Source organism: Erinaceus europaeus, chromosome 17, assembly GCF_950295315.1.
Source record: "Erinaceus europaeus chromosome 17, mEriEur2.1, whole genome shotgun sequence".
Classification (NCBI taxonomy): Eukaryota; Metazoa; Chordata; class Mammalia; order Eulipotyphla; family Erinaceidae; genus Erinaceus; species Erinaceus europaeus.
In genome coordinates, this window is record NC_080178.1 from 25,994,135 (window position 1) to 26,008,187 (window position 14,053).

The window sequence follows — 14,053 nt, forward strand, 5'->3', positions numbered from 1 at the left end:
TTCTGCTTGTGAAGAGATCTCCAAAGGCCTCTGCCCTTTCTTCAGGAGACTGTTTTGCTGTTTCTGGAACATTTATCTCTGGACCACTCTGTGGTTTCCACTTGCTCGGGCGCACTCAGAACAGCCAGCGGAGTCGGGAAGAGCCAGCGGAAAAGAGGCGAGGCGCGGAGCTGCCTTTTCCACCTGGTGGAGCAGCCAGCCAGCCGGCTGCACCCAGACAACCCCGTGCACCGTGCCTGCAGCCCCGCAGCCCCGCAGCCCACAGGAGGCCGACGCCAGCACACAGGAGCCCGATGCCAACACGCAGGAGCCTGACGCCAGCACGCAGGAGCCTGATGCCAACACGCTGGAGCCCGATGCCAGCACACAGGAGCCCGACGCCAGCACACAGGAGCCCAATGCCAACATGCTAGAGCCCGATGCCAACATGCAGGAGCCTGATGCCAACACTCAGGAGCCCGAGGCCAGCCACAGGAGCCGGCTCTCCACCGCGTGGTGCAGGACACTGGACGCATGATCCCTCCACGCTGCTCGGCCACTGAGAGCAGGGCAGCAGACATGACAGGGCCATGGGGCAGGGCCACGGTGGCCTATCATGGCCGCCACCCCAGGGCACCTCGGCCCGCGCCTTCTACAAGGCTGGCCTGCCCGCCCTCGGGCTATGAATTCTATACAGATCCTGGACCTCCCGGACCCCTGGGGCCCCTGCTGAAACTGGGCACCCTGGCCGAGATCCTCAGCTCCGGTCTGAAGGCAGACAAGCTGGAGTACGCAGAGATTCGTGCAGAGATCACAACCTGCAATTCCCTGAAGTGGAGCTGCATGGGAGGCCACCTCCAGATGGTGACCCCCCCCAACAACTAAGACAGTACACATCTAAATTCATGTTTTAAATGACATGTCTTCGTGACAAAGGTTTCTCTCCTTGTGTATTAATGACCATGTTTATGTGTGTGTTTAAAGTTTGATAAACAGTAACTTTAAGGCTAAATTCTTACTAGGCTAAGTTAAATGAAAAAGGTTTTCAACGTAATTCTCATAAAGATAAAATTAACTTACATTTAAAGTCTGAGGTAAAAATTAGTTAACAATCAATATATTTTAACTAAGTTGGTCTAAACAAGACCTGTGCACACCTAGGGTGTGTCTCCATCTTGAATGGGTGTAACAAAAGGTTAAATAGACTTGTTGACATGTAAAACTCTCGATTACCTTCTCTATTAGAAATGGTAGATTACACAATGGCTATGCTAATTATTCTCATGCCTGAGGTTTTCTTTCCTGTGCACACCTAGGGTGTGTCTCCATCTTGAATGGGTATAACAAAAGGTTAAAAAGACGTTGTTGATATGTAAAAGTCTCAAATTCCTTCTCTATTAAAAATGTTAGATTGCGCTATGGTTATGCTAATAACAAGTTTTGTTTCATAGTAAGTAAATTGCAGCCAGCTGCCTTTGGGACTCTAGGCCATTCCCCACCCCCATACAAATGCCTGTCGAGGCAAGTACGCCCCCCAGAGGCAAGAAATGTTTTTTTTTAAGCTGATAAAATTTTGCCCACAGAGGCAAAAAAATGGCCCCCTCAGGCCTTCCCTTGGCAGCACACTGGTTCTTGCTACTTGCTTACATGTTTCTCCATGTTTGTGCCAGTTTCTTTTTTGAAAAATGCCTGTATGACAGAGGTTTCTGTTCACCCCACACTCCTGATACTGTGGTCATTTAGTTAAAAAGAAAAGGGGGAATTGTTGTATGCTTTACATTGGGTTGTTCTAGCTCTCCCCCTGCCAAGAAAATTGGTTCAGTCCTGCTAGTTTCGCGGGCCTGCTTGTCCTCGCCCCAAGGAACCCCGAGAGAGTTCCAGAGTTGGAGAGTTCGAGAATGCTTGGCACCGCCGCGGGGGAAAGAGGCAACAGAGTTCTGTTTGGTGATTAGTTTGGGTTAGTTTATGAATCGTTGTTCCTGAATAAAGAAATACAGCTTCCCTGCCCAGCCGCGTGTCTCTGGTCGTCTCTGTTACCCGCCCGTGAAGCTAGCCCGGCCAGCTGGAGCCTCTAAATTTTAACAACAAGTGTTTCCTTTTTATAAATAAAATTTTAAAAATTAAAATTAAAATAAAAAAACTTTACATCCCATGTGTACATAAAATCTCAAATATAATAGTGGACTCCATATATATCAAACCCACAGCAAACATGATAACTCAATGGTGAAACACTGGAAATGAGATCAGCCAGGAAGAGAAGGGAGAAATATGAGATGATTGCACTTATAGACATAAGCTGAAAAATAACAACAGAAGGGAAAACACAAAGCAGAACTTGGACTAGAGTTGGTCAATTGCACCAAAGTAAAAAACTCTAGGGTTGCAGGGGTGGGTTCACATCCTGGAAGACAGAGGAGGACCTAGTGGGGTTTGCACTGTTATGTGGAAAACTGAGACATGTTATGCATGTACAAATTATTGTATTTTACTCTTGATTATAAATTATTAATTCTCCAATAAAGAAATTACTCAAATATACTCATGTAAATACACACACATTCATACCTATACACTTATTCTTCCATTTACATGTATATTTAAAGTTGAACACATCCATATCAAGACAGCTATATCAATGATCCAATATATAAGTCAGGCAAGTGAGGGCTAAATCTTTGCTGAGGTCAGGGCTTCCTCAAGTCTTCTTAGGCAGAATACTTTTTAAGGAAGAGTGGGTAAGATTCTTCACTCACTATTAGGCAGAATATTCTTTAAGAGTGGGTAAGATTCCTTACTGCACTGTAGTCATCCAACCTGGAACAAGTCTGGGCAGAGAGAGGAAGACAGGCCAAGTGATGACTAAGGGAGAAACAGTGTTGCTGTTAAGAGTAATATTTAGCAGAGGCAGGGGTAAAACAGTCCCAAGGAACAACAAACAAGAGGTTGAAGCAATTCAAACTCATTTACTATCTCTACGGGATACAGTCCCAGTGTAAACACCCCAGGCCACTTCTGGGTTGTGGAACTCTGGCTCACAATGAGTAGTCTACACCAGAATTGGCGAACAGGAAGGTAAATAACAAGGAACATAACACAAGACAAAAATCAGTGTGTGTGTGTGTGTGTGTATGTGTATGTGTGTGTGTGTGTGTGTGTGTGTGTGTGTGTGTGTGTGTGTGTGTGTATGAGAGAGAGGGAGATGAAGAGAGAGGATTCAAGTACACTATCTTTATTTTTTCATTTTTTTAAAATTCATGATTAATTGTGGATTACAAGACCTTATTTTTTAAAGGGACTTAACAGTCAACAAGGATGCAACTTAGTGGGGAAGCTGAGTGCCAATTTGTATCACTCCCTCAGACTGCTACAACAGTATGGATATTTAATAATTAGATCCATGCCCAGGGCATCCACATTATTTTAAACAGTTAAAAAATATGTTTCTTAATGAATGATGCAGGTTAGTGCTGGTCAGAACTTTTCTCATCATTACACAGATGTGAGACTATCTCACAGTTCTTTTGACATTTTATTAATTGTCAAGGGAGGAGCATGTCCTGCCTGGACATAAGCAAAAGTCTGAATAGAAACTCATGCTTTTCAGACTTCCAAATTCTTTTCTTACTCTACCTTCTGTAATGGCAACATTTCCTTCAATGTTTTATTCATTATGGGCAACAGAAAGACTAGAGTTTTCCAAACTCTGTTCCATGGAGCACAAATTCCACAGGATGTTATAAAGTATTATTTGGCAAAAAATTATAGAGTTCTGTGGTCAAATAACTTGCTAAAGTATGTACAACTATCTCCTTATCTTCTCCATCCAGGTATCCTCAGCACCTAGGTCACCTGTAATTCCTGATAGGTGTTTGATAAAGTTTGCTGAGAAAATTCATGAATGTAGAATGAGGTATGTGTGACTCCCTGGGGAAGGGGATTTGTGACAAAAAGTGCTATCAAATGTCTCATGTGAGTTTTTTGAAGTCTCTATTTTAGGGTACAGGGAATCCATCGGATCCATTGCTGGTGAGTATTGTTTGCTGCAGTTTATATCTCATTCCCATAAAGACTTGGAGTGCTCCCTTGTCCTGTTCTACCAGCAGATTGGCCATGAGAGCTGCATCCACCCAGAAGTGAAGCTAAACACCTTTCAGAAGCAGTCAATCACTCACTGAGGGGTCAGAAGTCTGGAACAAAGAATCCTTCAACAAAGACTTCTTAGCCCAGCCATGCCCTCCCTCCCTTCTGCTTCCATCTAGGTAAGCCAAGGGTATATTGCAAAATATGAGAGTAGAAGTTAAGCTAAGTAGCTCATTCCAAAACACTCAGGTGTTCTCCACCATCAGTGTTGACACCTGGGATGACAGGGCAGAGTAACTAATCACCTTCAAATGAATCTGATGAACTAGAGTTGGGAAACACCCACATGTTAGTTCCTTCGAGTTGTCAAATGAGTCATTTGATTTGAAACCAGGCTTAATGTCCCTTCCAAACCCTCATTATGGTTTTCCATTAAACTGGTTGGAATTTTTTTTAACTGATCATGAATGCAGCTTATGAAGACAATTTCTGTGTCTTCCCATGAGCTAAAGCTGCCTGAATGCATTCTTCATTCTCCTCTGGCAGCAGCAGCCCTGGTTTTCCAATCACCAAACCAACTGACCAGACTTGTATTCACATAGCTACTAGCTGCCAAACCACTAATTCAACCCTCGGAGACAGCCAGAACCTCAGCAAGGGCTGCAAGAAAGAGGTCCATACTGCAGGAAGAAAGGCTTCTCCCAATTACAGAAGCAGGAGGGTAACAGAAAGAAGTGTCTTCGTTTGCTGCTCAGTAACATGGGGTACTGCTCTAAACTGTCTGAGAACAGTAAGACCCAGGATATTCCTGTCTGAGAGAAAACGGATCTTCATTCAAAGTTAAGTTGAACTGGATACAACCCATCTTAGCTCTAATAGAAAGGAGAACATCTCTGCTCCCTGTAATATCCATCAATGATGTTGTGCAAAAACGAAAATGTGGAGGGGAAAGTTTCCTTTATTCAACCATGGATTCTGGCCTGCTCCTTTCATTCCATAGCATCAAAATGTTCACATTCATTTTGTTGACAGAATAAATCCACAAGAGGCAGGACTGTACAGCACCCTTAACTTTGCCCCTAAGTAAGTAGGTGTATGAGATGAACTGGAAAAGCTGACTAGGGGATGAAGGAAGGTTCACTTCCCATGTTTATCTGGAGTGAGACACATGATTATAAGGACAGTAACCTGAGAAACTGGCTCCGTGGAGTTTTAGTGTCTATCACTGTTCTCGTTAGGAAATGGCTCCTTTTGTGTTCCAAGGAGTCTGTGGCTGTTGATGTCTTTCTCTTCTCCCCCATGTCAATTTGGCCTTCACATTAATGGGTGCATGATTTTACTGAGGCCATTCTAAGCACCTGGACTGCCTGAAGAAGAACCAGATGCCTTCACTGACATCATAGTCATTTAGGATTCAGTCTACACACAACTACCACCTCTACTTCACTGGACCCATGGCTTACTGTGGCCCGGCTGTGCTGTTTTGGGACTTGACATAGTCGGATTGTCTGGGCTCATGTGCCTTGGGCAAGACTTACACCTCAGTCTGTTTCAGTAAGTTTATGTGTGAACTGAGGGGAATAAAACTCTACTACCTAGGTGTGTTGTGATTTAAGTAAGGCTTAGAAGAGTGTTCCTGATACTTAGTTCAAACTTAGTTATCTGGGATCTGGTTCCTCAGGGGTGAGAACACAAGAGTCCCCTTCAAAGAAGTTTCCACTGCTGTTGTTGTCTCCACCATCATGATTGAGGAATTCAATGTGTATCCTGTGACCACTCAGTTCTCAACTATTACCTACTCTACTCTCGGATCACTTGGGCTTTGTATCTACCTCCCACACAACTGCAACCTAGGAAAAACTAGAACTGGCTTAGGAGTAATGGATAGTCCCATTGATTGTGAGACGGGACTCTCTCTGGTCAACTCTCTCTACCTTCCTTGACTGGTTTGTTTAGAGGTTTAATAAATAAAAAATTTTAAAAAAGAGGTTTAAGGGTTGGTGTTCCCCCACATTTTCACTTCTTTCTCTACATTGTAAACCAGGTATGTGTTGACCCAGAACTAGGGGTGACTGACAAAAAGACACAGACCTTAAACACAGACCAGACTTAGAATCTGCTAGATTTTTTTCTGTCTGATCTGCTGACTTTCAAAGCTCCATTTAGTTTCCAGGTCCTCCCCCCGGAATGAGAAAATGTAAACAACTGCATTTTCTTCCCAATTTTAAAATGAGAGAGAACTAGGTTCTTGTGATTTTCAAATATTCACAGAGCAAGGGTGACAGGTCTTGCTCGTTGAGATGATGAGCCACCGCCTTCCCTCATGCATCATCAAAAGGGCATTTCTCCCAAGCCCATGACAGCTGGTAGAGTTGCGCTCAGGGGAAACAGGTGGAGATATTTTCTCCTGCATTAGGGATTGACTGCTCCCGAAAGAGCAGATGGAAATAATTTTGTGACTTATAGTCAGGCAGACACCATTACTTCATCATTTCTGTCTCTCCAGCATAACCCCAATGTCGACAGTATTAGGTCAAACCGTCAGTCCTAGCCAGCAGCATTTCAGAAACCCTGAAGTTTCTGGAGATATCCAAGGTATTCACATGCTATAGGTCACTTCTGTCTTAGAGCAGCCATGTCTAGAGGTGCTTGGTTCTGAGACACAGTACTTAGTCTCAGTCTGAGTTTCTAGGAAAAGGCCATTCCTAAAGGCATTCATGAGGATAAATCATTTACCAAAGGGCTGGAGCTCACAGAAAGAGATGAGGCTATGCCTCACAAAATAAACCTTTAAGTTTCTGCTTTTTACAAGTCTTTTAAAAATATTTTTTGTATTTATTAATTTACTGGATAGAGACAGCTAGAGATTGAGAGCTGAGCGGGAGGTACAGGAGAGAGACAGACACCTGCAGCACTGCTTTACCACTTGCAAAGCTTTCCCCCTGCAGGTGGGGACTGGGGACTCAAACCTGGGTCCTTGTGTGCATTGTAGCATATGCATTCAGCTAGGTGAGCCATCACTCAGTCCCTTTTTTTAAAAAAAAATATCTTTGTTTATTTGGATAGAGACAGCCAGAAATCGAGAGGAGATGGGGTGATAGAGAGGGAGAGAGACAGAGAGGCACCTGCAGCCCTGCTTCACCACTTATGAAGCTTCCCCCTTGCAGGTGGGGGCCAGGGGCTCTAACCCAGGTCCTTGCTCACTGTAACCTGTGCACTCAACCAGGGATGCCACCACCTGGCCGCGTCACTTGGTCTCCTTTCACAAGTCTTATCACAGTCACACACAATTCTTCAGAGCTGTATTTCCCAACAAGTACTCAGCCTTTCTTTTACCTGCTTTTACATTTTTCTGCACATGTTCTGTACAGCCTTATAGTTTTCTTTTTTTTAAGATTTATTTTCTATTAGTTAAATCATATGATAAAGAGAGAGGGAGGAAATCAAAGCACCACTCAGGCACATGTGGCACTGGAGCTCAAACTAGAGCCTCCAGCTCGCAGTTCCTGTGCTCTGACAGCTGACCAACCAACTCAGTCACTACCTGCACTCTTTCACTTTCGCTTCCTTTGGGGAATGAGGCTCAAAAAATTCAAATGGCAATGGAAAGTAGACAAATGGTAGCATGTGGAGACACATGGTAGCATGTGTAAGGGTGGAGAAAGTGACAGTTTAGACCAAAGAAAGGACCCAGCTTGCCTCAAAGCAGAAAGTTCAAAGCATTTCCTGAGACTTTCTTTGGAGGTTCTAGTAGGGGTGCTCAGTTACTCATATAACCTTTTTTATTTTATTTATTTATTTATTTTCCCTTTTGTTGCCCTTGTTGTCTTTTTATTATTGTTGTAGTTATTGTTGTTATTATTGATTTTATCGTTGTTAGATAGGACAGAGAGAAATGGAGAGGGGAGTGAAAGACAGAGATGGGAGAGAGAAAGATAGACACCTGCAGACCTGCTCCACCACCTGTGAAGCGACCCCCCTGCAGGTGGGGAGCCGGGGGCTCAAACCAGGATCCTTCCGCCGGTCCTTGTGCTTTGTGTCACATGCGCTTAACCTGCTGCGCTACCACCTGACTCCCCTCATACAGCCTTGACTGAAGACCAGTCTGTCTCTATTGGAGGGCAAGTTGTCCTCTTTAAAGTTTCAGAAGGAATACCCATGGAGGGAGAAAGGGACACCCTTTTAGGCAGCTAGATCAGCCAAATCAATCCTGGAGATCATTGGGCTGACAGATGTCACATCTAAACAACCCTCACATCCAAAAACATTTCTTTAATAGGGAAGAAAAGAGAAGGGGAGAGAGAGAGAGAGAGAGAGAGAGAGAGAGAGAGAGAGGGAAGATGTGCCGAAGTTTCCTTCAGTGCAGTGGGTGCCGGGCTTGAATCTGAGTTGCACATATTGAATCTGAGTTGACAAAGCAGCACACTATCCAAGAGAGCTATTTCACTTGCCCAAAAACATTGTTAAGCCCTGTGCTCCATTATTTCTGTAGGCTTTGGGCTAAAAGTCAGTTTGCAAACTTTCAGCTCTCCAGTCTCCCTCTTTTACACATCTAGCCAAGACAGAGCAGTGGTACCATCAAAACTGGAGCTAGCAAGAACTCTCGGCCCCCAAGGTATGTCTTACAGCTGTGCCAAAATCTAGCATTACCCACCTATTAGAGGTGGAAATCAGTTGGCGGTTTATCTTAAGAGTTCCATTCGTCTGTCTAAATATCTTTACCATCACCTACATCATTGTAACAAAAGAAAAATATCTGAATCTACCCTGTTAACAATTTTAAGTGTGAAGTCTTGATGGTTGATGCAACCATCACTACCATCAATCTCCAAAATGTTTTCAACACCCCCTACTGCAACTCTGTGCCCATAAAACACGACTTTCCAGTCTCTCTACTCACTTGCCGCTGGAAACCACTGTCATACTTTCTGTCTCTAGAAATCTCACCACTCTAAGTATCTAATATAGGTAGAATCATATAACATGTGTCCTTTTGTGTGTAGCTTATGTCACTTAGCTTACTGTTATCAAGGTTTATCCATGTTGTAGCAGGTGTCAGATGCCATTCCTTCTTTTAAGGCTGAATATACTCCATCGTATGTAAATATTCCACTATGTTTATCCAAGGATGAGTATTTTGGTAACTTGTGGTAACTGGAAATAATACTGTTATGAAAAAACTCGTACTTATTGGAGTTTTGCTATTACTTCTTTTGTCTACATACCTAGAAATGGAATTGCTAGATCAAAAGCTCTTTATTTTTTTTAAAAAAGATTTTATTTATTTATGAGAAAGATCGGAGGAGAGAGAAAGGACCAGACATCACTCTGGCACATGTGCTGCCAGGGTTCGAACTCGGGACCTCATGCTTGAGAGTCCAAAGCTTTACCATTGTGCCTCCCCCCAAACCACAAATGCTCTTCCTTAATAATTTTTTTAATTAATTAATTTATTTATTTTCCCTTTTGTTGCCCTTGTTTGTTTTTTATTGTTGTTGTAGTTATTATTGTTGTTGTTGTTATTGATGTCATTGTTGTTAGATAGGACAGAGAAAAATGGAGAGCGGAGGGGAAGCCTGAGAGGGGAGAGAAAAAGATAGACACCTGTAGACCTGCTTTACTGCCTGTGAAATGACTCCCTGCAGGTGGGGAGCCAGGGCTTGAACAGGGATCCTTATGCCAGTCCTCGTGCTTCATGCTACTTAGACTTAACCCACTGCGCTACTGCCTGGCTCCCACTTCTTTTTAATAGATCTTAAAAATCTCTGAAAATTTCAACTGGGGAGAACAGCACTTACCTTACAGAAGTGGTCTAAAAATTAATATGTGCACTGCATATGGTGCAAAGACAGTGACCACCAGAAATGATCATAGCTGATTAACCTTCTTATCCTCTAAAAATGTGGTACCTCAAGCAAAATGATCTCTGAAGTCACTTTCGACTCCAAAAACCCATGATCCCAAAATGGAATTATTTTCCTGTTGGGTCAGCCAGGAGCTCTCAGTCTATCAGGGAAACACCCTCTTCATGATCCCCGCACAAGTCTACCCTTGCCAAGAAGGCCCATTCTGCATAGTTCTCCCCTTGGAATCTGCTAATGCATCACATTATAAACCAACATCCCATTTCTCTTGCCACCCCTCCTCTTTTCCTGTTTTCTACATTCCCTGTCTCAGCTGGCTCTCTCTGCTCACTGACTATCTGTTCTTCAAATTATCTCCCCTAGTTGTCTTTATGTTCCTTCCCGAACAGCAAATGTCTGTTGGAAGCCACACTCATGAAGTTATCCATATTAAAGTTTCATTCCCAAGAGTCACATATTTTACATGAGTTTTCCTCTTCAGCAGAAGCCTGCTGGCAGAGCTACTGCTCTTTGGGGAAGTCAGTGGAGTTTGGTTTCTCTTCTCACATGCTGTTTATGCTATGTTATCGCTTGGCCTAGTGTTTGGATTCTTGTCTTCCAACAAGTGTCCCATGCCGATGAGCAACAACCATGTCCTCTGCCATCTCGGTGGGTGTTTACTTTTCAACAAATACTCTTTATAGAAAACCAATTAGGGAGAGGAAATTTGCTTCCAAGATTTCCTTGATGAGGCCAGATTTGGAATTCCAGTAGGGGGTGGACTGCTGGAAGAAATACTTTCCTTCTGCACTTTTTCCCTCTGTCTGCCCTGTGAGAGTGACTGTTCAAGAACTGAAATGCCCCTGAAGAACAAGGGGAGCTGCTCCCCATCTTGCTGCCAAGAAACCAAGAACCCTCTCTGACTTTTTTCCATAGCAAAAGGTAAGGGAGATTCTAAGGTCAGAAACTGATGGATTTTTCAGATCCTTGGCAAGAAAAAAAAAAAACCAGCTGAGTCTTTCCTTCCTTCCTTCCTTCCTTCCTTCCTTCTTTCCTTCCTTCCTTCCTTTTTTCCTTCCTTCCTTCCTTCCTTCCTTCCTTCCTTCCTTCCTTCCTTCTTTCCTTTCTTCCTTCCTTTCTTCCTTTGTCTCTTCCTCCCTTCCTCCCTTCCTCCCTTTCCTCCTTTTCTCCCACCTTCCTTCCTTCCTTTATTCCTTCTTTCCTTCCTTCCTTTTCAATGTTTATGGGTTTGGACCTTTTAACCTGCCAAAACATGAAAGAAATAAGCAGGCAGAGGATTGGGTGGTGGCACACCTGGTTGAGTGCATATATTATCATGTATAAGGAACTGGGTTCAAGCCTCCAGTCCCCATCGGCAGGGGAGGAGTTGCATGAGCAGTGAAACAGTGCTGTAGGTCTCTTTTCCTTTCTATCTCCCTCTCCCCTCTCAATTTCTATTTATCCTATCAAAATAAAAAAATTAATTTAATTTAAAAAAATCCTTAAAAACAATGAAGCAGGAACCCACTGATGCAGCCAGAAGGAACCGTGAGTTCTGTGCTCTGGGAAGGAACCAGGCAGGTTCCTCTGGGCTTGAGCTAGGGCTACCTCAGACCACCCTGCCCAGAAATTCTAGTCCAAAAGCAGGGAGGTCGCAAAGAGAAGTCTTAGTGGACAGACATCAACTTACCCACTGGGCAAGCATTTATAGATTGTCACCCCCCCCTAGCAGGCTCATTCTGTCTCCTTTATTGTCTTTGAGCTACTTCAGATGAGACAAAATTCAAATAAAATACTTCATTAGAACAGTAAATCAGCATCAAGGAAGATTTCACCTGGGACAGGCAGACTATAGAGAGGCAAAGAGGTCTGACCAAAACAGGCAAGAAGGGGGACAGGGAAACAGGTTGCGCACCCGTTTTTGTTCTTAGTTTACTACGAAGGGCCATGCTTTCTAGTCCAGTTCTAAGTGATTGCACTTAGCATCCTTGTCTCCTCATTCATCCTATTTCATTCTTGGGCACTTGCCAGCTAATTGCTGCAGTGGTACATCACTTCTTAGGTGACAGGGGAACATGGGGACAGGGGTCAGCAAAGGCTCACCTAGCCCTCTCCTGTGCAGAGTGAATGATCTGTTCTATCTGCACACCTTCACCTACCTTGCCCTTGCCAGGTCTCACCTGAGCTCCTGACACCTTGCCATACAAGAACAGATGCACCTAAGAAGTCTCCACTTCCTGTCACAGAGCAACATGCTAAGCCCTTTGTTCCTGCCCCACTGCAGGGACAAGAGGCTCCCAAGAGTACAACAGACTGTGGGGTTTTCAGGTTCAGAATACCTGGCACACAAAAAGCCCACAAGCCAAAGCCCTATCTAAACAAACATGTTGTGTCCCCAGAAACAACTTGCACTTTTCACCTCGCTTTTTTCTTATTGCTCATTCTTGGGGAGAAAGAGTGCACACACTGAGGAACCTTTTCTGGAGGCTGTGAGATTGCACCAAACAAGACACACCAGAAGGAACACTGTTTATTTGTTCCCTTCCTTCTCCTTCATCTTGGAAGGGGCTTTTTCCAGAGAAACTTAGCTCATGCAAATCAAATAAAAATGAGCTGATGAGACCAGAGCTTATAACCCATTCTGATGCAGTTAAGTCCCACAGGATGTGTAACAACAAAACGGTGTCACTTTTTCAGGGAAGGTGACAGGCGCTCCAGCACTACTAGCCACCCCCCCCCCAAAGACTATCTCTAGAAGAACCTCCCACCATATTCCCAGCTCCATCTCTTGGGATTCTTTGGTCCAGCTCCATCCTAGAGATCCCAAGAGGGACATGTCCCCTCCTTGGGTCCCCTGAATGCTATTCACAGTACCTCTAGGCAAGGACGAGATGAGAAGGAGCTGCAGGAATGCTAGTCCCAGCTGCGCGCACCAGCCCAGCTCCATCTTTCCCGCAGCCAGACCGGAGGTGCCCGAGTGACTGACTGACTGCTGAGCAGGGACCTTGGCCAGCTGTGCTGCTTTCAGGGACCTCCCCAGCTCCAGCTGAGCAGGAGCTCGGGTTTCAGCGAGCCAGGCTCCAGCACCAGCTTCTGGAGGGGGAACCACCTTCAGCCAGACCTTAACCCTTGCGGGGGGTGGGGGGGGGGCAGGAGGTGTGGCCGCGGCTGGGAGGGACCCACAGAGGCCAGATTAGGTCAGTCTGGGCTCCTTCGGTTGGGCTGGGAGAGGAAAAGTCCTAAATGCTACTTGGTAAGGACCTAAACACTACTTGGTAAGGAGCTGCAGGAAAGTGAGCCCCAGCTATACCCAACAGCCCAGCGGCATCCTCCGAGGGAAACCCCCACCCCAATTCCCGTGACTGAGTTAGCGGGGCTGTGTGATATGGGCTGGGCAGATGAGACCTGAAACCCCAAGGCTCTGCCACCCAGACACAAAAACACCACCACCTAGGGCTGTGGGGGTGTAGGGATTCCAGTGACAGCAGGAATAAGGGAGCCAATGGGTTGCATTGGATCGACCTTCTCGTGATGCATCCCGTGAGTACCCATTCATTGGGGAAACTGACGATCCTTCCTAGCCGACTGAATCCACATGGATCCCAGTCACTTTCAAAGCCAGCAACAAGCAGCTCCTGACAGCTTTGCTGTTGACTGGCTATGGAAGAAGGGCAAACGCTAGAAGAAGAAGGGAGCCAATGTCTCCCCCTCCACCTCAGTTTCCCAAGCTGTCCACCCTCCTTGTGTTTGCTTCACGGAGTCCCAAGTGTGCCAACTGCATCCTTTTCCTCTCAGGAAAATTTACCTTTCCAAAATGCCCATCAAAGTGCATAAAGCAACATAAATAATTCCATACACATGTCAGGTGGGGTACTGGGCTCAAGTACACATGGCACAGTCTCTAGTGTGAGGATCTCCAGTCTAGGATGTTTTGCAAGACAACCACTAGTATTTTAAAAATCAATTTCTAAGGATTGGGGAAATAGCATAATGGCTATGTAAATGACTTCCATGCCCAAGGGTCTGAGGTCCCAGGTTCAACCCCCAGTGCCACCAGAAGCCAGAAATGAGCAGTGCTTTGGTTTAAAATAGTAACAACAACAATATCAATTCAATTTTGCTGCCCCAACTATGGAGGAACCTTACAT

The 14,053-nt window shown here is 44.8% G+C and overlaps 2 protein-coding genes across 4 annotated transcripts in view; both read right to left on the reverse strand.

The window, feature by feature from the left end:
• Positions 1-13,031, reverse strand: part of PAMR1 (peptidase domain containing associated with muscle regeneration 1) — a 92,934-nt gene extending 79,903 nt beyond the window's left edge. Inside the window, exon 1 of the mRNA XM_007521823.3 lies at positions 12,780-13,031. Within this exon, the coding sequence (XP_007521885.1) occupies positions 12,780-12,852 (73 nt within the window). The 5' untranslated portion in view covers positions 12,853-13,031. The remainder of the gene's footprint in view (positions 1-12,779) is intronic.
• The window catches only part of LDLRAD3 (low density lipoprotein receptor class A domain containing 3), an 852,030-nt gene that overhangs the window by 637,390 nt on the left and 200,587 nt on the right, over positions 1-14,053 (reverse strand). The gene's annotated exons all lie outside the window — the stretch shown is intronic.